The sequence below is a fragment of the Carassius carassius genome, chromosome 30 (genome assembly GCF_963082965.1).
Source record: "Carassius carassius chromosome 30, fCarCar2.1, whole genome shotgun sequence".
NCBI classification, from domain to species: domain Eukaryota; kingdom Metazoa; phylum Chordata; class Actinopteri; order Cypriniformes; family Cyprinidae; genus Carassius; species Carassius carassius.
This window is the reverse complement of record NC_081784.1, coordinates 5,874,865-5,902,069: the sequence shown is the minus strand read 5'-3', so window position 1 is coordinate 5,902,069 and position 27,205 is coordinate 5,874,865. Positions and strand designations below refer to the sequence as shown.

The 27,205-nt window shown below is 35.8% G+C and overlaps 1 protein-coding gene across 1 annotated transcript; it reads right to left on the bottom strand.

Moving 5' to 3' along the window:
- Nucleotides 1-201: 201 nt before the first annotated feature.
- LOC132110471 (lysyl oxidase homolog 4-like) lies at nt 202-22,934 on the bottom strand. Its single transcript, XM_059517101.1, has 14 exons — nt 22,549-22,934; nt 20,478-20,803; nt 20,076-20,290; nt 14,283-14,321; nt 13,901-14,114; nt 13,053-13,233; nt 9,622-9,776; nt 8,612-8,779; nt 7,265-7,427; nt 6,935-7,178; nt 3,809-3,924; nt 3,453-3,589; nt 1,478-1,589; nt 202-1,400 (listed from the first exon to the last, which is right to left on the bottom strand). The coding sequence occupies exons 1-14, from the start codon at nt 22,841-22,843 to the stop codon at nt 1,330-1,332; spliced, it is 2,436 nt and encodes an 811-aa protein (XP_059373084.1). The 5' UTR covers nt 22,844-22,934; the 3' UTR covers nt 202-1,329.
- Between the last annotated feature and the right edge of the window lie 4,271 nt (nt 22,935-27,205).

The following is a 27,205-nucleotide window of genomic DNA, read 5'->3' as shown; positions in this document are numbered from 1 at the left end:
AACTGCATTTTTATGTTATATGAATTAGTTAAGAAAAGTATATTTTGGACTTACTAAGATACATTTATTCTAATATTTTTTTCTATAGAATCAGGAAATAAATATATGGGTGCATGTAGACTATTAAAAATAGTTATTTTCTAATGCTAGTCTTGGAACTACAAATTTTTCATGTTTCATTTTTAACCATTTTGTCAACAACAACTGCAGCTAATTAGTCTCTGAAATAAATGTCCTAGTTACTGGGTGGATAATTAAAGAAAAAGTTCACCCAAAAATACAGATTCAGTCTTTATTTACTAACTCCTGCAGCTCTGATCCAGGGCCTCTGCCGCACAGGTTTTCATTGAATGTCAAACTAACCGAGCCAGTGAGAGTTTTGCGGAGCAGCAAAAGGATCACACCACTTCATTCCAAAGCCCTGGGCACTAATCCGAAAACAGAGTCTACTAGTAAAACAGTGACCACTAAAGGCTAATTCAATCTGCACCACAGACCAGTGCCGACAAATGACCAGTATGTAATTTCTCAGACATTCAAAGACCTGACAAATGCAGATTCAACATGTTCAATAGTCATAACCTGACCAGTGTGTCTGTTGCCATTAGCCAGTGTCTGTCGGTGTGTAGTGTGAATTGGCCTTAAGAGACACTCTATAACGCATGACTTTCTTCTATGGAACAAAAAATGAGAATTTCTAAGGAATATGCCATCTACTCTTTTCAGTAAAATGAAAGTAAAAAGGACCTGGACAAACTATCAAACTTCAAAATAACAAATAGTGCACAATAAAAATATCACAAAATTATATTCCAAGTGTTCTGATACAAAACCATGTGTGTCAGGAACAGACAGACTGAAAATTAAGCTATTATTCATTGACATCCATACTCAAGAGAGGAATACAGATATCCAGTGTCTTAAATATAGTTCACAAATCTGTATCTATATATTTTGTGTGTACTTTTTGAAGGTCCAGTCTATATTTATTGCATAAGGGTGGAAAAGAACGACCAGTATTTTATTCAAAAACTAAAAGTCAAATATAAAATACTAAGAAAAAAAATCATGACCAAATCAAATATTTGGGTGAACTAACCCTCTAAATGATATTATTTTGTTTGATTTCCAAACATCTGCTAGAGATAACTAAATTCCATATTAAAAATGGTTTAGTGATGTAGCATACAGTATCTTGTCCACTCAGTGGTGCTACTGGAAGACTGTTCTGAGATCAGCTGAGAAAATATTTTCTTTCACCCAGGTTGTTATCCGCATTTCCGGGACCAATTAATTAACATCCTCTCCTCTCACCTCTTTTTAACAGGCTCAAATGAAGTTATTGCTGATCTGACGCTGATGTTCAAATAAATCCTCAGATTCAGCACTGTAGGCATCACCTGAGAAAGTGTATCAGAATTTAGACACTAGCATACATACATATGTCATTGTTCATTCATTGCTATGGGGATCATACCTGCATGACAGCCATACATAAACACTCTGTGTCCATCATATTTACATCGACAACGCATGACGTTGTTCATAAAATCTGATTCAGCCATGTCCAGGGACGGATTTACCTCAACCTGGCAAAACACACACAAGAATGAATAGAAATGGTTAGTAATGAGATCAATTTGTAAGGCAAGGAAAATTATCCATGGGTTCCCCTTTAGGAATTACAAATGAGTAAAAAAAAAAAAAAAAAAAAAAACCTTAATAGGATCTCTGGTTAACATTACTAAGAGACTTTGCCTTTTTCTACTACAGCAAAAATCAAACACAGGTATACCTCAAATATTGTTAAGGTGCCCCATTTTTTATAAACCACAATTTCTACCGAGCAATATTAAAAGTAATATAATACAGTACAATAATTCAATTTAATAATTTATAATTGACTATAATTACTATAATACTAAAAATATACTATAATACTAATTTACTATTATTCAATATAATAATTTACTATATTATATTATATTATATTATATTATATTATATTATATTATATTATATTATATTATATTATATTATATATTATATTATATTATATTATATTATATATTATATTATATTATATTATATATTATATTATATTATATTATATTATATTATATTATATTATATTATATTAAATATAGCTACTAGTGTGATTTAATCAAGGCATTTGTAAAAGTTTCACAGTTGCACACATTCAAGATTCAAGGTTTTTATTTGTCACATACATGGTTATAAGAAGAGTATATGACCAGTAGTGAAACATCCAACAAGGATGTGAAGCTTGTAAGGAAATGTTATGCAATCAGATTGCTCACCAAACCACTTTGCAAAATCAGGCTCCCAAGTTACTGTTATATAGTCACAATATATATATATATACAATATATATAATTTATCAGTATGAAAACATGCTGTTTAAGCAGGGTATGAGGTCAAACAAGCTTCTTTGAGCTACATTATTCTATGGAAATTTAATGTGATTATGCCTACTAGGCATTTGGAATGCTGAAACAACAGTTATTTTATTTTTGCCAATACTGTGGAAATATTTTTCTTAGTAGCCGAAGGTAATTATTTTGTGAGCACATTTAAATGCATGTCTCGCTTATCTTTTTTTCTTTGCTCTTTTAATGACAGTGTGCAACTTTAACTCTGGACTGTGGAGGGGTCTGTCTGACCATATGTTTGAACGAGAAAGTGCCTGTTAAACAGGCGGGTATATATTCGTCTGAACCTAATTGACCATGTCTAATAGAGGGGAATATAGCACGCCTTGCTCCTCCAGCAGGGAATGCTGAACATTTGGTTATTTTGGGTTTAGAATTAAAGACAAGCAACTCAAAGAAAAAGAAAAAGGTTTGCCTGGATCATCAAGTATAAATGCTTCATTTATGCAGCGTCTTTGCTCGGATGGGTTGGCATGGGATAGCTGGCATCACTCAACATGGAGATGGGAGCTCTGACCTTGTGAGTATCACCATGGCTCGTCGCTACGCCATACATAGCTGCAGCCCAATGCAGGTTTGTAATTAGCATCTGCCAAACTTGCCTAAAATACATGCAAATCTATCATGGCGACATTTCAAGCAAAAAAATCTTGAAAATGGTCAATGCACAAAGGTACACTTAAAGGTACACTTGTAATTAAAACAGAGCTTCACATCAACCTATATTTTATGACTGGGATGCATAAAATGACTCTTGATTGGCCCCTAAAGTGGCCCTTTTATTGGCTGGTTCTGCATGTGAAGCTCAGCTGTGGAAATGCTCACAGTGCCCACAGTGATTTGGATGATTAACGTGTTCCAAAGTTAATGACAGAGAAAAAGTGGCTAAACTGCATTCTGAAAAGAAAATCTACTCTTCAAGGAATAGTGAAAAAAGTTTTGTGCCATGACTGCCATGACTGCCATATTCCATGGTTCAGATGTTCTGAATCATTTCACCTGAATGATGTAGTCTCCAGGTCTGACATCAGTGATGTCAATCCACTGGCAGTCGATATCGTGGCGGTAAGTGTCCCAGCAACCAACCGAAATGCCTTGATCTCCGTAATTGTAACATGAAAAGCGTTTGTGAAGTCCTGAAGAAAAAACAAAACAGTTATATGTAGCTGTACTATATAAAAGTTTCCAATACTGAATAAAAAATAAAAAAGGTACTTTATCTCACATTCTAATTTTTGCAATTCTGATTCAATCGCAGTTAACTTTTTTTATTTTTATGTGGCAGAAGTGGCTTCCATATAAACCGAATGGCATTCATGTAAGATTTATGTCATGTAACACAACAAGACTTTTACCATCAGGGCAGTAGGTGTCTTCCAGACAGAAACTGGCTTTGTGTCCTTCGGCCACTCGGCTTCCATTGAGTGTGAGGAGGTCATAATGTGTGAACACTTCAATGCTGTGATAATGCCTGAATCAAAAATATTCATATCAATAAATGTTTATAAAATAAAAGTAATCAGAATACGTTACCTAAACAAAGTAATCTACATTACTACCAAATTAGTAACAATTAGTACAATTTCTACCCAGCACTGCTGGCAAACACCCACAACACCCTAGAGTCATGGCAACAGTTTTACACCAACTTTATTTCAGTATGTAAAAACCAAGTTGAATTATATTTCATGCTGGCTAGTGAACATGGGAGGAACAAAGGTTCACTATGGACCACTGCCTAATGACCTCACTGCTCCTACATGAAGGTGTTGGCTGCTACGGCAACACCCTTTCCAGGAAGTTGCTGTTATGCTGACGGGGTAAAACTTGCAGAGCTGTTTATTTAGCTCATCTGAATAGATGACAGCTTTGCTGGTGTTGTTTTAAAAGATTAATAAAACAGGATTGGCCTGTGAACTCACAAAACCCACAACTGAGCACCTTGTACCCACAGAATGGGTTTGCAATTATTTTCAGAACACATGTAAAGGCAGTGGAGGTGCTCAATGCAACTAATTAATCTAAAAGATGATGGCAAGCTTGCTGACCACCCATGACCAGTTTTAGAAACGTGAGTTGCAAGCTGCGTGCTTAATAAACTCCAGCTGGTCCAAAATGCAGCCTCTAGAGTTCTTACTAGAATCAGGAAGACTGACCATATTAGCCCAGTTATTAGTCCATTATAGTCCTTAACGTCCCCTGTGATCTCAAAATCCTGTCAATTTGTTAATACCTAGAATATCAAAATCAACTGTGAATGGCAGACCCTTTTCCTATTTAGCGTCACTCTGAAACAATCTACATAACACTGCTTGGGAGGAAGGCAGATACACTCTGCAAATTTAAATCTAGATTAAAGACCTATCTCTTTAACCTGGTTTACATATAACACACTATCACATTTCTATAATTCAAATCTGTTAAAGGTTTGTTAGGCTGCATTAATTAGGTCAACCAGAACCAGTAACATTTCCCATAACACCCGATGTACTTGTTACATCATAAGAAGAATGGCATCTATGCTAATATTAATCAGTTTAATTTTTATTCCATGGTCACCATAGTCACCCAGATCCAGTCCAGATGGTGGATCAGCACCTAGAGACAACCTCTACAGCCCTGAATGTCAGCGGAGACCATGTCAACTAGACGAGCCCTAGAGACAGATCCCCTGTGAAGACCTCATCAATCAGATGACCATCGGCACAAGACCACGAGAACCATACGAGTCCTCAGCACAATCTGACTTGTGTTACAGCCAGGAATTAAACCACACCACGCTGTTTCTTCTAGCCAAGGGGACACTGCCCCCCGACTGAGCCTGGTTTCTCTCAAGGTTATTTTTTTTCTGTCAGTGATGGAGTTTTGATTTCTTGCTACTGTTGCCTTTGGCTTGCTTAGTTGGGGACAGTTGGATGATGACATCACTGAATCAATGATGCAGTCATGAGCTTTGGGGCAGTCATGGCCTAATGTCATGGCATCTCTGTCTTATAACCCAAAGGTCGTGGGTTCAAGTCTTGGTACCGCCAGGGATTGCAAGTGGGGGAAGTGATGGACCAGCACCGTCTTCCACCCTCAATACCACGACTAAGGTGAGACCCTTGAGCAAGGAACTGAACCCTCACTGCTCCCTGGGCACAACAGCAAAAAATGGCGGCTCCGGGTGTCTGTTCACTACTCACTACTGTGAGTTTGCTCTTGGATGGGGTAAATGCAGAGCACAAATTCTGAGTATGGAACAGCATACTTGGCTACATACATGTCATGTAACTTATTATTTAGGTGCACGTCCTCTCAGTGGTGGTGCTCCATCTCGGGCCTGCCGGGAGTCTTCGTTTCCTGGTCCTGAGGAGACTATGGCTCCGCTTCCGTTCTCAGATGGCTTTGCTCCACCCATCCAGAATCCAAATTCCTCCAATCTTTGCTTCCGGAGTGGACCATCAGTCATTCAGTCTCGTCGGACTTCATCAGTCAGTCGGCTCCACTTGATTCGAAACTCACCAAGCCTCTGCGGTGGACATAAAGGCCAGACCTCCACCACTTTGCCTACAGCCCGCTCCTCCGACCCTCAAGCTCCACCTCCTTCCTCGGTCACTCCACCTTCTCCTCTGGCTTCCGGATCCCCACCGTTATCTAGAGCCATTGTCGCTACGGTTCTCCTCCATCATCACCACCCTGGGCTTTGCTGTTCATCCTCATCCAAAGCATCCTCCTGCATCCATCTGCCTGTGTGCCATCCCTTTGCCAGCCCCTTTCACCATCCCTTTACTACCTTCTCAACCTCGCCTTCTTGTCTTCATGGCACGGCGTCACACCTTCTGGGAGGGGGCGTTCTATCATGGTTTATATTAGTTTGTTTCATCACCATTTGCCTTAGTTTGTTTGTTGTTATGGACACTCATGTTCAACTTATGTCCAGCTGTGCACTCATTAATCACTTCAATATCACCTGTATTTAAGTTCTCTCTGTTTCAGTTCATTTTGTCCAGTCTTGTCAACTCTACCCTGTGTTTGTGGATTACCTGGGTGTTGGATTACCCGTGTGTTGTATTAAAAACTTTCTAAACCTTCATCTTCTTAGTGTGTTTGAACACAGCGTAGCATGTGAATTGTCTCACTTACTGAATGTGCACTAATATATACATACTAAAAACAACTATAACATCAACAATAATATTTTAACAATAACTTAATTTAAATACTTAGTGCACAGCGCTATTTGAGTGCATTAAGCACCTGGTTAAACTGGATTTCAGTAGCCAGTGAATAAAATGTAGATTTTTGCCCTGAAACACCATGAATTAGTTGTAGAATTATTTTATTTATTTTAACAGAAGGTCTTGGGTTCTATTTGGGCACTCAACAAGGGGAACTTTTTATAAAACATGACTAAACGATACAATATTTGTCTAGCAGCAATCAGGCTACGGTTTTATTCTGTATACACAAAAAAACAGGAGAAAGAAGAAAAGCCTCACCTGTGGCATTGGTGCCAGGTCCAGGACTCTCTTGAGGCTCGTGGACGGAAGTCAGCTCTACCCAAGTTCATGATACGGGAGGAGAAACGCAGAAGACGGCGGTGCCCATACGGCCACTGCATACGACTGGCAGAGGAGGAGAGACAGTTCTCCTCATGCGCACAGGTGAGCAGGTGCAGAGGCCTGTCTTCCAGATAAGCGCTCTCCTGCACGAGCTGTGCATCCAAAACCAGATCAGGTGCCGCTAAAACAGGATGTTAATTTATTCATTTGGATCCTTTAGTGCAGATAAAATTCTAAAGCGCATCAGATCAGATAGTTATCACTTACTTTCAGAACAGGTGACACCCGCTGCTTTAGCTCCGCCTCCTCGAGGGCAGTGGATGTAACTATTTTGGCGGCACTGCTGGATGGACATTTCAGTTCCCACACAGTGAGTCCCACTCAACAATACTTCTTCTGCCGCTGGGTCACCTTGCCAGTAATATGTGTCCTATACACAGGAAGGCTCATTTGTATCCATATGAAATAGTAATATACAGATTTATGTATTGTATAGTAATAATAATAATAGTAGTACAGTATAGTATAGTGTAGTGTAGTGTAGTATCGTGTAGTATAGTATAGTACAGTACAGTACAGAACAATACAATACAGTATATTATAGATTTTACTAATAGGGTATTTGACATGAAATACTTTTTATGAAGCTGTCTAGTTTATGTTACAAAGAGTCTAAAACTGTTTAAAATGAGCATTTGTTACTTAAATATTTAATAAATTTAATTAACCATAATATTTAGCTAATTATTAATAATAATAATAATATTAATTAATCGATTAATAATTTAATTAGGCCATTAAAGATAAATTAGTGTGTGTGTTAGTGTGTGTGTATACACACAAACACACTCATTTATCTATATATTGGCCTCATTTAATTCGTTTATCTTTATTTTGTCCTAATTTAGGTCAATATATGCCTATTGGAGCTTATTACCACAAAAAAGGTAATCCAGTTATATTCTTTTTTTCATTGTGACATTATTTTTATGAAAATAAAACAAAAATTTTCAATCCTCAACAAAAAACTGAACTGAATTTGTACTGATTATATTATTTATATTTATTATTACTTATATCATATTTGATTTACGATATATGAATCTTTGTAGTTCATGTAGTTTCCATTCCATTTTTATTATATTTTTTTATAAGTTTAACGAATATCAATATAAAATTCAATGCTCAAAATAAACAGGCTTAATTTCCTTTATAAAAAAGTATGATGCCTCCTTTATGAGATTTTCCTCATAAGGAGTACAGCACTGCACATGTGGTACAGAGACAGAATTGAGATAAGCACTGTGCCCTGAAAGTGTAACCGTCTTGATTCCTGTTCTCAACTATTGCTTTAAACAAAGTTGAAGTATGTGCAGGATGCATACCAAATGTACCTGCAATTCTGTCTGAAAATACACAGTTTACCGTTAACCTGTCCCACCTTTTCACCTCCACAAAACTACTACTGTATAACACCGACGTTGCCCAGAAATATCCTGCCCCCTAAACATGAGCTCTCAAACGCACACAGACTGAGGGAATCAAATCAAACGAGACAAGAGACATATTCAGAGCGATATTTCTGGAAAACACAACATTCTTCAGCAGTCTCACCTGATGGGCATGTGCGGCAAAACCAAAGCCCAGCTGCCTGCATACCACCATGGCTTCATTTATTCCCCAGTTTTCACTGCAAATCGTCCCCCAACGCTTTCTGCCCCCCACCTCCATTAGCACCTCCACACGACCCTCGGCCGGTTCCCTGCCCCCCGCCAACCGCACCTTAAACGCAAACACAATCATAGACATTAAAACTACACATACAGTATTTGAACACTTTTGGCCACTTAACTCACATTTAAAAATGTCTAAACATCACTGCATTGCATAATCTGTAAACAATGATGCTATATATATATATATATATATATATATATATATATATATATATATATATATATATATATATGTGATATATATATACATCATATATATATATATATATATATATATATATATATATATATATATATATATATATATATATATATATATATATATATATATATATATATATATATATATATATATATATATGTGATATATATATATATATATACATCATATATATATATATATATATATATATATATATATGTGTGATATATATATATGTGATATATATATATATATATATATATATATATATATGTGTGTGAAATCTTTATTTAAGTTTAACAAACTAGTTTAAAAGTGATGTTTGATAGAATAAGTTTGTATAAAAAAATTCCATAAAAAAAATCTCCAAGAAGCCATGACTAACAGCGAATATAGGGTGTCAATAATACCAATAATAATCGAGGGCCAGAAATTATTACAAATTATTTCAATATAATGCATTGTATGCAATGCATATTTATTTTAAAATAAATTTCATTTAATGCTAAAACATCTGCCTGTATATTTATAAAAAAAAAAAAAAAATAAAGCATCACATAATAAAAATACTTTTTAAGTGTGGCTTAAATGCCCAAATATTCTGGGGAGCTACAGATAGCATGACTGATCATATTTTTCAAAGCATGTAGAATCATATCAGAGTAAACTGTAATCATTTTGCTCACCATAGTCTCCACGCCTGTCTTAGGAACATAACATTTGACAGAAGCATCCTGGCTGTGTTTGAATGTCCAGGGAGGGACTTCCTGGAAATAACAATCCAAAATAGAGCGCTCTGTGCCAGTGCACTGCACTGAACTCATGTGGATCGGCCCTGTCCCTGTAAAACAAACAAACAAACAAACAAACAGTAAATGTCTTCATATAGCTTCACAAGTTAAAGTCTCAAATATAAAATAAAAAAAAATAAACACTCGGCCTGTTTGAGTACTTTCAGCCACAGAGAACACTCTCTTTACTGCTCTCTTTTTTCTGAAAGTTTCGTGTTAAAGCAGAATTTCCTCATAATTCACTAGAAGGCCACACACTAGAAGTCCACATCTGATCAGATTCAGAGGTGCGCTTTTATTTTCTGAAATCCTTATCATCACATTCTTGAAGTTCTATGGATATAAAAGAGCTTGACTGCATATCAGATGTCACAGTTCATTTCCCTCTTGTTTACTGTGATATACAAACGTTGGTCTTTTTAGCTTGAGGTGGCCACTAAAATCTGAGCCTAACATGAGCATTGTGCTAAAACTTCAGATGTGAATCTCATAAGAATGTGGAATCCACTACACTGCATAATATACCACAGGAACATTAATATGAGAGTAATTATATAGTTTAATTATATATCAGAAAAACATTCTGGGGAAAATCTGGGTACGTAAATGAAACAGAAAGCTGCATTAACAGCTGTGGAAAAACAGTGGTTATGTGCTAATGCACTGCACTTGGCTAAGTTCAAAAAGTCCTCTTTCTACCAAATTATAAAATAAATCATGACCCGCTGTTTAGTTTTAAACAAAAATGATAGACCCCAAAAGCAAACACAACACCCTATATGGCTTTTGCATCTGGGAAGCAAATTGCTAGAGATAAAACCCTGAGGGTTAGTAGGGAAATGTTCAGTCACAGAGAATATTACATGATGTAATCAAAGGTTAGGGTTCAAACATGAAAGTAATATATATATATATATATATATACGAATTCTTACCAATGCATATTACAAATCAAAAATTACGTTTTGATATATTTACAGTAGGAAATTTACAAATAATCTTCATGGAACATGATAATATCCTAATGATTTTTGGCATAAAAGAAAATTTGATAATTTTGACCCATACAATGTTTTTTGGGCTATTGCTAAAAATATACCCCAGCAACTTATATATATATATATATATATATATAAATATATATATTACGCATTAATGGGTGTTTTCCTTTCATAGGATGACTATAATCCCTATTTAAGGAGCAGATTAAAATGCTATATAAGAAATATTTCTCTCAGCTAAGTGCAAAGTCAGCATCAGTTCGAAGCTAGAGGCTCAGTGTGTATTTCATACAAAAATAAAGTTTATATGCTTATACGTTTTGCCTGCAAAGTGTGAATGTGACTTCAAATCCCTCACCTATAGTGTCTAACTGAAGTAAAACCGGCTGATACAGCATTCAAACAAATCTCAAGACACTGAATCATCTAGAAACGTCAGGAAAGATAGGTTTATTTTCCTCTTACTGGGAGGTCAGGCATCAGAGTGTCTCAACAGAATGTGCTGCTTCATGCTGCATTGGCTTTAAAAGATCTATTTTATCATGTACAGTTCATGCTAACTCCATGATCAAACAGGATAAAACCATTATCAGGAAAAAAAAAAAAAAAGTCCACCGAGAAAATGTGCTCCACAAAACAATGACAATGACATTCCATATTCTAGTCTGTTTCCACCACTAAGCACATTAAAGGGATAGTTCATCCATAATTGAGAGTAAGTAATGACAGAATTTTCAGGCATTTCCAAAACTGTATGACATTCTTTCTTCTGTGGAACATAAGATATTTTGAAAAACATGTTTCTTTAAAATTGGTATCCATATTGTTTGGACCCCATCTTTTATATTCCTCAGAAGATAAAAAAAAAGGTTAGGAATGCCATGAGGCCTCAGTTTTGGATGAAATATCACTTTATGCTATATTAAATTTCTGGAAAACTAGCACCATTATTCAGGATCATTTCTAAATGTGGTTACCACAGTCTGGTACATGTAACCCATCCCAAACAGATTTCCTATTTTTACCGCCTGTCCCAAAACAGTCCAGTTCTGTTCTGTCATTGAAACGCTAATTTGTGTCTCTCTTCACTCACTATATGTTTTTGTGGCCTCTGCTGCACTAGGAAAATTATATACATCAATAAATCACCTAAAGACCTCAAGCATACAGACGTACTGAAATCATAAGCTTTGATCTCTATTCCTGCTACTTCTACAACCAAATGACAAAAATCAGCAAGAGGAGTCACGCTTATGCACTACGTCATTCGCATGAACATCACTCTCTTGTGAACGCGCATAGGCTATTACAGTTAAAGGAAGCTAGGGAAAAGCTAGGTTTATAAAGTTTTAAATTTGGATATTTTTCACACTTCAGAAGACCTTTATTAATAATGTCAATTTCTAAGTAGTCATTTCTAATAATGCTCAGCCAACAGGCAAGTAACACGTCAAAGCTTGTTTGCATTTACAATATTTGACACTTAATGAGTGTTAAACTGAGACCTTGACTGGATTATTGAATGCGTCAACCTTACACAGGTTAATTTCAAGTGTCTGGACTCTCATATAGGTCACTACTGGTGCAATACAGCATATATATTAAAATAACAGACCCCTAAAATCATCATCATCCATAAAATAACATTTCAATCTTTTACCTCTTTGAACAGTGGCACCTGATAAAACAACATCTTTAACATCTTTTAACATCTTTAAGTCAAACCTCTTTTCACTTATTTACTTTCTTTAAACAACATTGCAGCTCTTTTTTTTTCCATCAAAACGATATTGGGAAGTCTTCGATAAATACAGTAGCTACTTTCATCACTTCTCTTTGGCAGAGCAATTATCCCATCTTGTCAGAGTGGACTGATGCCTCTTGGAATACAGATCACCAGTGTGCTTTGTCTCACTCAGCCAAAGTAAACTCACATGCAGTGTGGATCTGAGCCAATGAAAGTTCAGTGAAAGCTCCTCGGTTTAAAGCATCCTCACTGACATTCAGTTCATGTTTTGCACCTGAAGAGTGTGATATCGCTAATGTAAAACATAATCTCTGACTGCTTTCACATTCAACTGCAGACAGGCGTATCCCACAGATGAGCAGAGCTTACAAATTAAACTCAGACTCAGACTACTATGGAATCATGTGGCAGACTCAGTATGATCATAATCATGTTCGTAGCTCTGAATCACCTTCTTCCTATAAACACCATATTGACTCAAAGCAGATTAAAGGAACAGGTCATCAAAAAATGAAAATTCTATATTTTACTTGTCCTCGTGTCCTACTGAGATCCTTCAAGCTTAAACTAATTCTCACCTTGACCCATGTATGCTCCGGTAAGAGCCTCTTTGGCAGAGCCAAAGCCCAGCTCTCTACAGACCACACTAGCTGAGATCCGTTCCCACCGGTGGTCAACCACAGTTCCCCACTTCCCCTCACGGAGAACCTCGACTCTTCCTTCTCCCAGGCGTGGTCCAGCCTTTAGACGCACTGACAGCTATGAGAGGAGAAAAAAGACCAGCAAGGCTACTTTCAAGAAATCATATTTTTCCGTCTCAGGCCCAAAGCACCAGGGTTATAACCACAAGAGACATTTTGGAGCACCAGTGAGGTTCACGTCTTCCCCAGTCTTCAGATTAGTGGTCAACAAATTTTTTTTAATAGGCTGACTCTAAATTAAATTAGCCCCAACCCGAAATATGTGATTGCAGCTTTGCAAAGTACTAAGTCTACATTATTTTAACCCCCTAACAGTAAGTTTTCTATTTTAGTATATTGTAAAATGTTATTTTGTGCCAAGAACATTATTTTTTTATTTTCTGAAAGCATGATATTTTAATTCCAATAGTAGCATAATGAGGTTCAAATTGTATTATAGTATGATACATATAACTATAATTATAGTGTTTTTTATTCCATTTTTGAAGTTACCTATTCAGTGTAACCCATTAAAATGTAATGATGATAACTGGGACAAATTTGTTATTCTGTTAAATTACAAACATTTAAAAATATATCATACTTGCATATATATGTGTGTATGTATAACATTATACACTAAAAAGTCAAATCCAGCCTTAATAATAATCAGTTCATTGCACACTAAATGTTCAAATCGACCTTAGTCAGTTCATCCAAAATTAAAAAATTTTTTTTAGGATTACCTCTGCAGGGTGAGGTGCTTGGGGTCTGCCAGAGGACAAAGGAGCAAACTGTGGTCCCGGGACACAGCGGGCCACTGCATGGCGTCCGTTCTTACAGGGGGTGGGGCTCCGAGGGATTGACAGCTGGGCATGGCACTCCGCCAGGCTGGGCTCTGTGCCCAGACAATGTACTTTCTCCACCCAGAATCCCTTCTTCTTGGTCATCTGACTCAGTCTAGGATACATTATAAGTCACAAGAGCAATACTACATTAAGAGTTAAATTAGAGTACAAGAAGATGTTCTGATGGATGGTAAAGAAAATGTATTTCACAAATATAAAAATTGATTTTACAAATATAAGATCAAAAGAAAAGAGAAAAAGAAGAGTCAACTGAATTCACCTGGTTGTTGTATCCTTGACTTTCTTATCCCATATTTTTCTGTAAATGAAAAAAAAAGAACATTTGAAAAGTTGGGGGGAAAAAAACAGTGAAATTTTTTTAGCATTTTAGGGTGCGGCTACCCTGGACTAGCCAGCAAAAATAACAATAGTACACTGACTGGCAATAAAACAGTATAAATTTACAGAAAGCCATAGGCCACGTTTGGTTTTGTCATCATCAGGCAATTACAGTAAAAACTCACTTTACCAGATCTTCATTTACATTGGTCTTTTTTTTTTTTTTAGAAAATGCAACAGTCACCACTCCAAACTAAAGTTTCATTCATTTACATAGCGGTTATATAATAATAAAAATGTATGGCCAACAGACTTAGACATCAAAGAACACACACATATGTCCTAAGTCAGGGTTATTCAAATCTTGTCCCGAGGTTAATGTGCTGCAGAGTTTAGCTCCAACCCTTTGATGAGGGTCGGAGCTAAACTCTGCAGCGCATTGGCCCTCCAGGACAAGATTTGTCCTAAGTTAATCTACCAATAAACTGGCTTTCTAATATGTACATTCTATAAACAGATATTTCCACTGGCATACTGGAATTCCAGAACAGGCACAGCAAGACTTCCCAAAAAACAATCTGAGACAAACTTACACTCAAAATAACAGAGAGACCGAGAAAGAGAGATCCACCCGAGAACACCTACTCTCGATAATGCTCCCGTCATCACAGTGACACATGTTATCATCACTGTCATCATTATAACGTCTGTTCAACTAAATGTGGTAGTTATAAAAGATTTGACCTGGTAAGCCATTGGATGTGTGTTTAGTAGACTCTAGATTTAGCTGAATCTGTTTTTCTGACTGCACTTACAAAACAGATTATCAAATGTCTACTTAAATGGACTTTCAAAATAGGAAACTTTCAAAATATTCTCCTGATGGAGCAGTCTTAAATGAATTTCACATGAGAATATCAGTCAACAGAAAAGAAACCAAATTCAAATCTGCGTGGAATCTCAAGTTTAATGACCTCATAAAATATTTTGGATGTTTCTTCCATATGACACTCTGTAGTGTAGTAACAATAACTCTAAAGCTACAGAACTCCAGCCTTAAAATAACAGGCGTAGAATTTAGTGGGGATGCTAGGGACATGTCCCCTTATGCAGCGACTACTAAATTGTCCCTAGCAATAATTTTGATCAGACAATTTAATATATGCATATATATATATATATATAGTGTATATATTGTAATTTCGGCCGCATCCGAAATAGGTCATAGCACTGATATTATCTGAGAAGTTAAAGTAAATAAGCTGGAAAACCGTGCGCTTTCAAGGATGCACGTTTAATACATGTGCCGAGTAAGAACAGATAAGGGAACCAAAGTCTTTAAAACATTCGAGCACAGTTCAGTTGAATGATAAGGTTTAATGTACCCTGTTTAACCTTTTTTTTGTTATTTGATATTTACATCTCTCTTATAGACTAATACAATCACATAAAACAATAATTTCTCAAATATTTTTTACAATACTGATAAATTTTACATTCCCTTCAATGGTATGAGATGAGAATTTCAGCTGATTTCCAATTGATCTGTCACCAGCAGAATTGTGGTCAAACTATTAAAAAATATAATGCATATTTGTACATGTAAAGTAATGCAATATGTATTTGAAATGTTTATTGTGTCTATGTATTTGAAACATTTAAATGGACTGATAAATGTAGCTGTATAAATGTAACTTTTTGATTGGTCAAACAGACCAAAGAAACGTCACTTACAAAATGAGATTGATGAATATTTAAAAAATCAGATCAAAAAATCTTCTCTGCCTGGGGACACTGGCAAAAAAAGTATCTTCATTAGAAGAGTGACAAAAACATCAACTCACTTCAGTGTCCAACTTATATAATAATTATTTACATATTTTATTACTATTTTTTTTATTTATTTTTTTGGAGTAACTCATTAATCTGTTGTTTGACTTCTTCATTTAGTAGGGACACTAAAACCTGTCCCAATCAATATCCAGCGACTACTAAATTGTATCTAGCAATACTTTTGATCAAACAATGAAATGTCTGTTTTCTGCTGTTATATCCCATTGCCAATATCAAATCTTAACCCTTTTTAAATGTTATTATATATTGATATATAGAATAAGTTTATTTATTTATTTTTATTCTTAATTTATAAATCAAGTTGATTTATAAGCTCCACTCTGAACATGAAGACACTTTTTAGACAATAAATGTCTGTTTATTCATTTGTTCTTACAGTTGCTGGCCCAGAAATTTCCACCTGCTCATTTAATTAGTCCAAAAGTTCCACCCTTGGTTTACTGCTGAACCAAGGAAACTTAATGATAGAATGAGTTGGTCTGTTAGGACAGAACAATCATGCCACTGTTTTAAGCTTTAGTCTATACACATACACACACAAATCTTTCTTTCTCTGTACATTTTACGAAACATGCTGTTTAAACATTTATTAAGCATTTGGGCACTTTAATCTGTGATATAGTGAGAATATATACTGAATATCTCACAGATGAAGGACCAATCTAAATAGACATTGCATAATACAAAATTAACAATGCAAGTTTTCTTTTTTAAAACTTTTTTAAAAACTTTACAGAGTCGAAAGAGTCTTCTTATAGTTTTAGTTAGTTATGGACTTGAACACCACACCACAAACTTGAACATATTTTCCTGATTATGGTGTTTGACCCCTTAAGGTGATACTCAATGGACAGAAAATACAAAGTTTAAAGCCTGCCATTAAATGACACGGAGCCAGATGTCACAGTACAAACTTCATAAATACAGAAGGTGATTTTTCTTTCTGCGCACAGTATGACTGAGGCACTGCTTTAGACTGAAAGGACAGAATCAGACTCATTAAAATATTGTATTTCATTTCTTTAGATGCTCATCTAAGGATCTATGAGGCTGAACTGTGGCTTAAGTCTTTCAATTTCCTCAATTTACACAGACAGAGTATGTCCTGCTGACACAGCAGCCAAAGGACACAGCTATAATTGTGTTTTGCTAACTCGCAAGAAACGTAGATATCTTCTAAGTGGCCCAACATTTAATTACAGCATCTTCAGCAGAGGATCCAGAAGAGGCAGTGTCAGGGTGGGGTGGCTTGCGATCTCTGAGACACTGGTGCTCTGTGGAGACTTAACAAAATGCACGTACGACATGGTGAGGTCAGGTACTGGGCATGCTCACAGACGAGGAGGAGCCGAATGGAGATTCCCTAGGATGCAAACCACAAAAGCCACAGCTAGCTCTATAAGCTCTAATTTAAGTTCAAACAGCATCTCTAAGTTGCTGTTTGTGGCATGTCTTTGAGTCATGCATAAACAAAAGCTCACTTAGGTGTTCCTGTGACCTCAAGATTACGATTCGCAAGGAAAAGGGCACTAAGCCTAAAAAAGCCTAAAAATGTACCTGTCAACAGTCTTATCTGCTGGGTAAGAATTTTTTTAATGTTCTGCTACAACAGACAGAGATCATAGAGGAATCATCAGCAGGAAGCACGTACAACACTTACAATGCTCCAGCACAAACCTACGACTAAAAAAGCTGGGGACCGCAGACCCATAAGATTAAGGCGGTGCTTTTTATAATGAGCATATGGGTCAACATGCCAGCATGGCCAAAGCTCATTCAGACGATGGAAATGAAATAGATGTGCTGTTAGTGCACTGTGGTTACTCAAAAAATGACTCTGAACCACAGCGGACTCCTATAAGACAATTATAAAATGAGGCAACAATGAAAAGGAAATAACAAATGAAAGAAAAAGCAGATAGTAAGCTTTTCAATTAGGCAACTCTTTTTTAAACCAAATTATTAACTAACCCAAAGGAACCCGCTCAGAGCTTTTGTGTTCATGTTCATGAAATAAACATGTGCTACAGACAGACAGATAGGTAAGTAGATATGCAAGTACACAGATCAGTAGGTAGGTAGGTAGAAAATAAACAGAAGTGGGAAAATAAAAATGTGATTAAAAAGATAGTTAGGTATATAGATAATTAGCTTGGTAGCAAGGTGGTAAAACTAGCAGGCAGACAGATAAATAAGCAAACATATGTAAGCAGGTAAATGGGTAAACAGATAGTTAACTAACTTGGTGGGTTGGCAGATACGTAGGTTTGTAAATGGTAGGTATAGGTTGTATAAGAAGAAAATAGGCAAGGGTATCTTCTAGATTCTGTACATGCATGGGCTGGTAAAGGAGGCAGATTATTAGATAGTTAGGTAGGTTAAAAAGATAGGCAGGTACAGGTAAGTGGAAATGTAAAAACAAAAGATATTTAGATGGCTATGTAGGTAGGTAAGAGGGGAAGAAAATAACTAGGCTAAAAAGAGCAGGACTAGACCTTGCTCTAGGATAGATTGATTTATAAATACACATATCCTGTATCCTGTCTATAGAACTCCACGAGAAGAATCTGTAGGCATCAAGCTCCAGTAGCCTTGCATTCACAGCACCATAACTGTTATGCACAAACCCACTACAAAGATAGAGCTCTGAAAGCACAGAACACGATCTGAATAATAACAATTCTTTTTAATAACAATAGCCAAAGTCCAGAAACTCCCAACAATAAATTGCTCTTTACATAATTAAAATAGCTGATCAAGTGAGAAAACACTGTCACAGTACAGGTTGGTTGAAAACACTGTTCAGGGAAACGGAGAAGGCAGGAGAAAGTCAAGGGTGGCAAGTTCAATACAATCATTAAAACAAACCTGGAACTCTTTCTCCAACAACAGACACTTTGAAGACTTTAAACTGATGTCCCTTTCCAATAACATTCAGCAAGGATATTAGACTTCTCACTTAAACCTAAGCGTTCTGAACAGACTGTTCATTTCAGGAACACTGAGGTCCAGATAGCATCAGTAGGTTTGAAAGATCTTTTAATCATTGGTTAAGTGTTTAGGTTTGTGAAAGGTGCCTGCATGGAGATAAGGAAGACAGATGTGCCATTCCAACCAAAAGAGGCATTGAATCTTTTACTTTCCATTATATGCAGAGACAAACATCTTTCAGTGCTTAGACATGAACTTTGTCTTAGAATATCATCATCTCTACACCCTGTGTGGTCCACCAAACATAGCAAATCCCAAAACAAACAAAAAGAAAAATATATACAGACAGGATTCTGAAGGATCATGTGACACTGAAGTCTGGAGTAAATTTCTGCTAAAAATCAACATTTAAAATAGAATATATTAACATATTAAAATAGAAAACAGCTATTTTAAATTTCAATAATATTACTTTTGATAAATATATATATATATATATATATATATATATATATATAGCCTTAGTAAGCATAAGATACTTTTTTTAACTGATTTTTGTTCTTTTCAAAAATATTTAAAAAATCTTTTTTTTTTTACAGTAGCATTTAACCCACATTTACATGTATTTAACCTGACATAAGCAGCATGTATAAATAAAACTGTAGCTGGTTGCTACTGTTCTGCTACATTTCAGCCAGACAGTCATTTCCTGTCCAAGAGGGCAGTTTTTGGCCAGAATCAGCTGCAGTCTGGACTGGATTTTATGTCGCTAGAAATAACTCTGGGAGGCCCTGTACTAAAACAATGAAATTAAACAAAACTAACATCAGCCAACAACAGTGAATTAGTGCAAAATGTTGGTTTTTAATACAATACTAACTCTCTCCAAAACCTCAGAGACTAATACCAGTGCTCATATTGTATTTTTCATTAGAAGCCGAGGACTCACTTGTAGGTGTTCATGTTGGGCTGCTCCGCATCAGGAAAGCCAAGCATCCCACACACAACTCTGCTGCTGTTCAGACTCCAGCCTTTATCACACACCTGTCTCCATCTCCCAGCATGCTTTACTTCCACCACACCCTCCGTGACAAGGGCATGCTTCTTTGTGACCATCAAGATCGGCTTGAGACGGACTTCCTCGATCCTTACCCTACTGGCAGACTGGAGGAAGTTTGAAAACATTTTCCCATGAGCATAACCTGTGACTGAAATTCTGTTTAGTACACAGAAGTATGATTTTTTTTTATTAAATATAAATTAATATTTATTAATCAAATTTATAAAATGCATATCAGATGTATTATGTATGCATTAAAAGAAAGTCAGATCTACTTTAATCTCTGTTTACCGGATTATGAAACTGCTGTCTGGAGAATTGATCCCAACTGGTATGATCCTGGGAATGTCCATTTCCTTGTCGGAGATGTGCAGGTGTCCTTGAACTGGAGTAAATGTCCTGCCAACGGTTTGAGGTGACTGCATTTGGTCTGAGAGCAATGGTGTGCCCTCTTATGGTGACTCCAGGATGCACTTGATCTAGCCTTCTCTCCGGACTACAGACCACCCCGAGATCCTCAGTGTGTTTGCAGTCATGAACACCCCACCCGTTCGACTTGCAGTCTTTCAGAGTTTTCTCCGTTCCTTCACACCTCACATTATCCATCCAGATAGGGCCTGTGACAGATGTAACAGGTTGCAAAAGCACCCCAAAAATGAAAATTCTGTCATCATTTACTCACTTGCATATCGTTCCAATTCTCAGTGACTTTCAGACTGATCAGGTTCTCGAGTTTATAAAGCAAGTGTTCACCCCAAAAAATAAAATTAGCTGAAAATATATTCACTCTCAGGCCATGCAAGTTCTAGAAGTGTCTGTTTATTCATTGGAACATATTTTAAGAAATATTGCATTATATCACTTGCTCCTCAATGGATACTCTGCAGTGAATGGGTGCCGTCAGAATGAGAGTCCAAACAGCTGATAAAAACATTACAATAATCCACAAGTAACCCACATGACTCCAGTCCATCAATTAATGACTTGTGAAGTGTAAAGCTGCATGTTTGTAAGAAACAAATCCAAATCTATCTATTAAGGCTTTAATCCATGAAAACGCTTCCTTGAGTGAAAAAGTCTATCCCCTGTTGTCCTCTCACATCAAAATCCACCAACATATTTGTTTAAAACTGTTTTGGATTGTTTTCACTTGCAAACGGCATGTGATTAGTGTATATTATGGATAGAGGACTTACATTTTCATCAGAAGCAATTGTTTGAAGTTAACATTTTAATGATCGATTTTTTTTTAATTATTAATATTATTAAAACCATGCAGCTTTTCACATCACAGGATGTTAATTGATGGACTGGAGTAATGTGGATTACTTATAGATTACTGTGATGTTTTTAGCAGCTGTTTGGACACATTCACTGATCCATTGGTGAGCAAGTGATGTAATGCTAAATTTCTCCAAATCTTGGATGACCCGAGGGTGAACTATTCTTCAAAAACTTAGAGGAGAAGATTATCAGTGAATTTCAGTTTGGTCCGTTCATCACATACAGTAAAGTTATTAAATGGGTTTGGAAGACTTGGAACACGGCACACATTACATTGATAAATTTTATAAAACTTTTATGGTACATCTTTTTACGTTTAAAATATTCAGTCTCAAATCACTGTAATTGAATTTAAAATCATCAATCAGTTTCAAAACTTATTTTGTGTTCTACACACCATAAGGATGAGTAAATAATGACATAATTTTTGGATGAGCACAAGCCACTACCAAAATAGCTCCACAAATGACATAAAAGCACATTTTTAAGGAATGGTACATACCGTAACGCAAATGTATAAAGTTGAACTCTGCAGACTTCATGTGCACAATACAAGTTAATATGGGAAAGAAGCATCACCATCAAAAGCGTTATGAAAAAGCTCTAGTGAAGCTGTCTCAAGGTTTTGTTTTAGTTTTAATTACAGTGTTGTCTTGCCAACTAAGTGTTATACATGCTTTGGGTTAGTGGCTGTCTTTATAGCTGCCTTAAAGTGAAATTACAGGGAGCGATTTAGGCGATGTAAAGAACAGTTGCGCTGTGCACTTGCACTAGTGAGAAAAAGTCTATTTAATACAGCCTTCATACACAACTGTACTCAAGCCTTTCACATAATCCACAGTTAAACGTAAAATAACAGAGATTACAACTCTTAAACCTCAGCTATTCAGACAGCAACTCTTTAAAATAAATTTAAAAAAAAGGCACAGTTAGATTGGTTACCATTCATTTTCATTTATGGGAAAGAGCAGCACAGACATTCTGCTAAACATCTACCAAAGAAAGTAAATCATACAGGTTTGGAACAACATTAGTAAATAATGACAGAATTGGTGTATTTTAACAGACATTCCCTCACCTTCTCCTTCTCCATACTTGGCACTGTGTGCCCATGTTAAGCCACTTTGGAAACCCAATTCCCTGCAAACCACATCAGCGAGTTTAATGTCGACCTCGTCATCGCATACGGTGCCCCATGTCCCGTTGTGCAGGACTTCAACTCGTCCCTCATTTTCTCTCTGGCTGCTACCTGCCAGTCGCACTTTGGCAGCAGGAGCACGCCGTGATCGGCCAGGTGAGTCAGGACGTGCGCTCATGCACACAAAGAGGAGCGCAAAGAGAAGAACACACATGGGACAGATGCCCCGAATCATGATTGAACACAGGTGAGGCTTCTGAAATACAAAACAACAGTGGCCCTCGTTACTAAATGAACTACAAATTGAAATGAACAGTAATTTTTAAGTTACAAAGATAAATTGAGTGGTATTTGTCTGGTCATGTGATCGCAAAATGATCGACAGCCTCTATGAGGTGACCCACTACTAATGAAATACAACTTTTTAAAAAGCTTGTATTAAATTGCTGATATGACTTTAGTCTTTATCTGAACATATTTAGCAAAAATACTTTTTAAAGAAAAGGTAAAAAAAAAAAAAAAAAAAAAAAAAACATCAAACAGCTCTATAACAGGGTCCAGGACACATTTCACTTTAAAATGAAAAGGAAAAAAATTGAACAAATATTATACAATAATTATAATATAACAACATACATAATAACAGTTAAGTCTATTTCAAGATCATTGGGATTTTTTGTATTTTGAATTTACCTACACAAAAAATGAAATGAAATGAAATGCAATTAAATGACATAAATTTCTGGTTTTATTCACATGACTCAGACATGGTCTTAACAGGTTTCTGTGAGGTTCACCCAACATATTTGTGCATATTGCATTACAGCATGTGATGGATGGAAGAAAAGTTTAGTAGAGGTTTGATATCCGGAACCATAATAATAGGACAAAAAAAAGTAAGAATTAGGAACAACTAGGGTGTACTGTTTGTGTGCATGAATAGCAACATGATTATACAAGTATCCAAACAACAAACATGAATAAGAAGTTATTATTTCACCATCACTATGTGGAGACACATAATTAGAGATACAAATTAGATATCATAGTGTATAACATATTTCACCTCATCCCAGTATTTATTCATAAACCAATATATAACACTCATTATGACATAAAGCATGCACTAGAAGGGCAAGAAAGAGATAAAAAGCACATTTAAGAACATCATTAGGAAATCAAGAAGATGCACTAAAGAGTTAAAAGTCAAATTTCACTCACCTAGCAGCCACACGTAAGTCACGTCAGTCATGCACTGGAGAAAAATGAATGAAGGAGAGAGTTGAACATACACTCTGTCCCTCTCCTCCCTCTCCCTCTCTCTCCCTCCATCACTCCAACATCCCTCCCACAGATGTCTCCATCTTTATCTTGATGTGTTTCAGATCAGTGCCTTTCCAGTAGAACTGTGATGTTTTTTTAAGCCGTTTGTTTTCAATAAATGATTGAATGACTTTAAAAAGTTATTCAGTATAGAATTTGCAATTTTTATAAATGTTTATATACACTGATTTATATTTTAATCTCATTTAAAAGAAAAAGTCTCTGGTGGACTTCAAGGTTTTTGCATCTGAATATATACCGTTTATAATACTAAATGTTAAGAGTTTTTCCATATAATTCAATTGTATAATAAATAATATTTATAATTCATTTTCTTTCTCGTTGTTTTTTTTGTTTTTTGTTTTTTTTCAATATGGTGCACAATATTCACATTCAAGTCCATGTGATAAATTACTTCAAGTAATCTAAAATAATCTAAAAGTAATTAAAAGTTACCTAATTTGTGTAATTCAGATTATGTTACTAACTACAATGTTCATTTTCATGTCATTTGTAATCAGTTATGGACTAGCGTGCACAAGTATGTGTGTGTGTCATGTATTGTAATGTATTTGTAATGTATAGTAAAAATGAAGTTGCTATTATAATTTGATAGTGCAACTTACATTTTGATCTGCTCACACACTTAAAACTTCATATGGCCAACTTTGTAACACTAAGCCACAGGAAGATCTAAATTCCTGAATATATCCATTTTTCCACAATTCCAAGTAACTAAAAGAACCTGCATAACCACATAGTAGATGTTTCTTCAGTGAGGTGACCACAAACCTCACTCTCAAAAAAGACAAGACATCCTTCTCTTTAAACCACTGTAAGAATTGTCTTAAATATCTCAAGACTCATTTTTGCCTCCATCCATAGTCCTTCACTCTAAAGATGGAACAAACAGCTACTTGTTTTATTTGTACTTACTTTAAATGTTTGCATGTCTGTGAGTTTGTGACCAAATTAGCATGTTATGCTGATAGTCTATTAACAAACCTCAGAAGGACCATTTTAGATTCACAGGCCTATTTCTAGCGAATCATATCCATAACTGTGTGCAAGGTGGGCTGCACCTCAGCAACAATTACCATAACTTCCATGTACAAATTTAGAAATAAACAAGAGAAAAATTATAAAACATTAGGGGGAAAATGCTCTACCATCTTGAGAAAATATTTAAGAGTTTCCTCAATCACCTAACCTCTGTTGTTCACGTTTTCATTGTGAATAGAAAACTAACAATTAAGTTGTTTTTGTGCCAAAGTTGGTGTGACCATGTGCTTGAATGCAGGTCCCTCCCACTGGTAAACCAAGACAGGAAGGGGGATCCTGTTAGAGCAGCTAATCAAAGAGAAACCTTGCAAAATGACTGAAAGAGACAGGAAAAAAAACTGCCAAAAATATACATATAGCACCTCAAATCAACAAGACTGCTATTACTACCAATATACATTATGTGACTCATGGGTGGCATTCTTGACATTCACTATACCAGCCATTAGATTATACCAGAGTCAGATTGTGAATTATAAAGTCGTATCTACAATTTAAGTCACATTTTGGGATATAGAGATGCAGATGCAACTGTGAAATATAAAAAAAACTGGTTAGTAAATATAAAGTTAGAATTTGATGATATAAAGTCACAACTGCAAGATTTTTTTTAAAGAAATTAACATACAAGTTTGGGGACAATAAGGTATGTACATATGTATTTAAGTTTTATTTTGATTTAATTTTCATTAAATTAATTGATTTTAATGGATTTGATTTATTTATTTTTATTAATACTTTTACTCAACAAGGATACTCAGCAAATGATCAAAAGTGACAAAATATTTCTATAAAAAAATGCTGATTTTTTTATTCATTAAAAAATGTAAAAAAAAAAAAACATGATTTTCAAAAAATAATTAATTAAAAAAGAATTCACAGAAATAAATCATATTTTAAAATTTATTAGTATAAAATTTTAAAACTACTGTTTTTACTGTAATTTGATCAAATAGATGCAGCATTAGTGAGCGTTCTTTAAATAAATAAATATTTTACAAATCCAATGCATCATTAGCTGAGAACACAAGTGACAACTTCAGCATGATGTTGGTTCCTCAGCAAGTGCATCTAATGGATGTACTGTAGACGAAAAGTCCTCACTGACTGTGTGTGTGTGTGTGTGTGTGTGTGTGTGTGTGTGTGTAAAGGAAAGGCACAGGCTCTTATGTGGTGGGACGCTGCCTCGGCTTTGTAATTACCCACCGAGACCGGGCTCTGCCCTTAGCCACAATTTGCGGTGCCATGAAATAAATACATGCTCTTCAACAATAAACAACTGCCTTTTCAAATTATAGCACCTCCTCCGGTTTACCCCACCATCACCTCCTGTTTTCGCTCTCTTTGCATGAGTTGTGAGTTTCATAACGCAGGCCATTATAGAACAGCCCAGCACATCCATGAAGGGCACCACAGTCTGAGAAAATACTACCATGGTTTTCACACAAAAAAAACAAGCTCTTTATGCTGCTTTTTTTAATATACTGCCAGAAAACAGAGTAAAGCAGTGAATTATGCATTTATTTATTTAAAATATTAAAATATTAAAAATATTTAACAGCAAAAGCCTAATTCAACAAAAAGAATAGTTTAATAAAAATAGCTGAAAATGTAATCACCCTCTGGCCACCCAAGACATGATGAGTTTGTTTCTTCATCAGAACAGATTTGGGGAAATGTAGCATTACATCACTTGCTCTCTAATGGATCCTCTGCAGTGAATGAATGGGTGCCGTCAGAATGAAAGTCCAAACAGCTGATCAAAACCTCATAGTGTTTCACAATAATCCATAAGTAGCCTAATCCACATAACCCCAAGTCAAATCCATAATCAAGGCATTTTAACTCTAAACTGTTGCTTCCTCCAGTGAAATGTCCATCCCCTTGTTCTCTCACATTGTTTTCACTTGTAGAGAGTGCTTGTTCGGTGCATATTTCTCTCCTGATTCAGACGTGACAACTTTTTCACTAGAGAAAGCATTGTTATGGATAGAGGAATACATTTTTTTGGGAAGGCAACGGTCTGAAATAAAAAAAAAACATCATAAAAACAGGGTTTCTTGCGAACACACAGCTTTTTGCTTCACTATATGTTAATTGATGGACTGGAGCTGTGTGGAATATTGTGGAACACTGAGGTTTTATTATTATTAATATTATTAAAACCATGCAGCTTTACACATCACAGGATGTTAATTGATGGACTGGAGTC

What these genes read in the sequence shown, in the direction of transcription:
- LOC132110471 (XM_059517101.1), bottom strand. Translation starts at nt 22,843, where the DNA reads ATGATTCGGGGCATCTGTCCCATGTGTGTTCTTCTCTTTGCGCTCCTC. An exon ending in GTCAAGGATACAACAACCAG is followed by an intron (nt 14,115 to 14,282) that starts GTGAATTCAGTT and finishes AATGTATCCTAG; the next exon opens with ACTGAGTCAGATGACCAAGA. An exon ending in TTGCCGCACATGCCCATCAG is followed by an intron (nt 7,428 to 8,611) that starts GTGAGACTGCTG and finishes TCCTGTGTATAG; the next exon opens with GACACATATTACTGGCAAGG.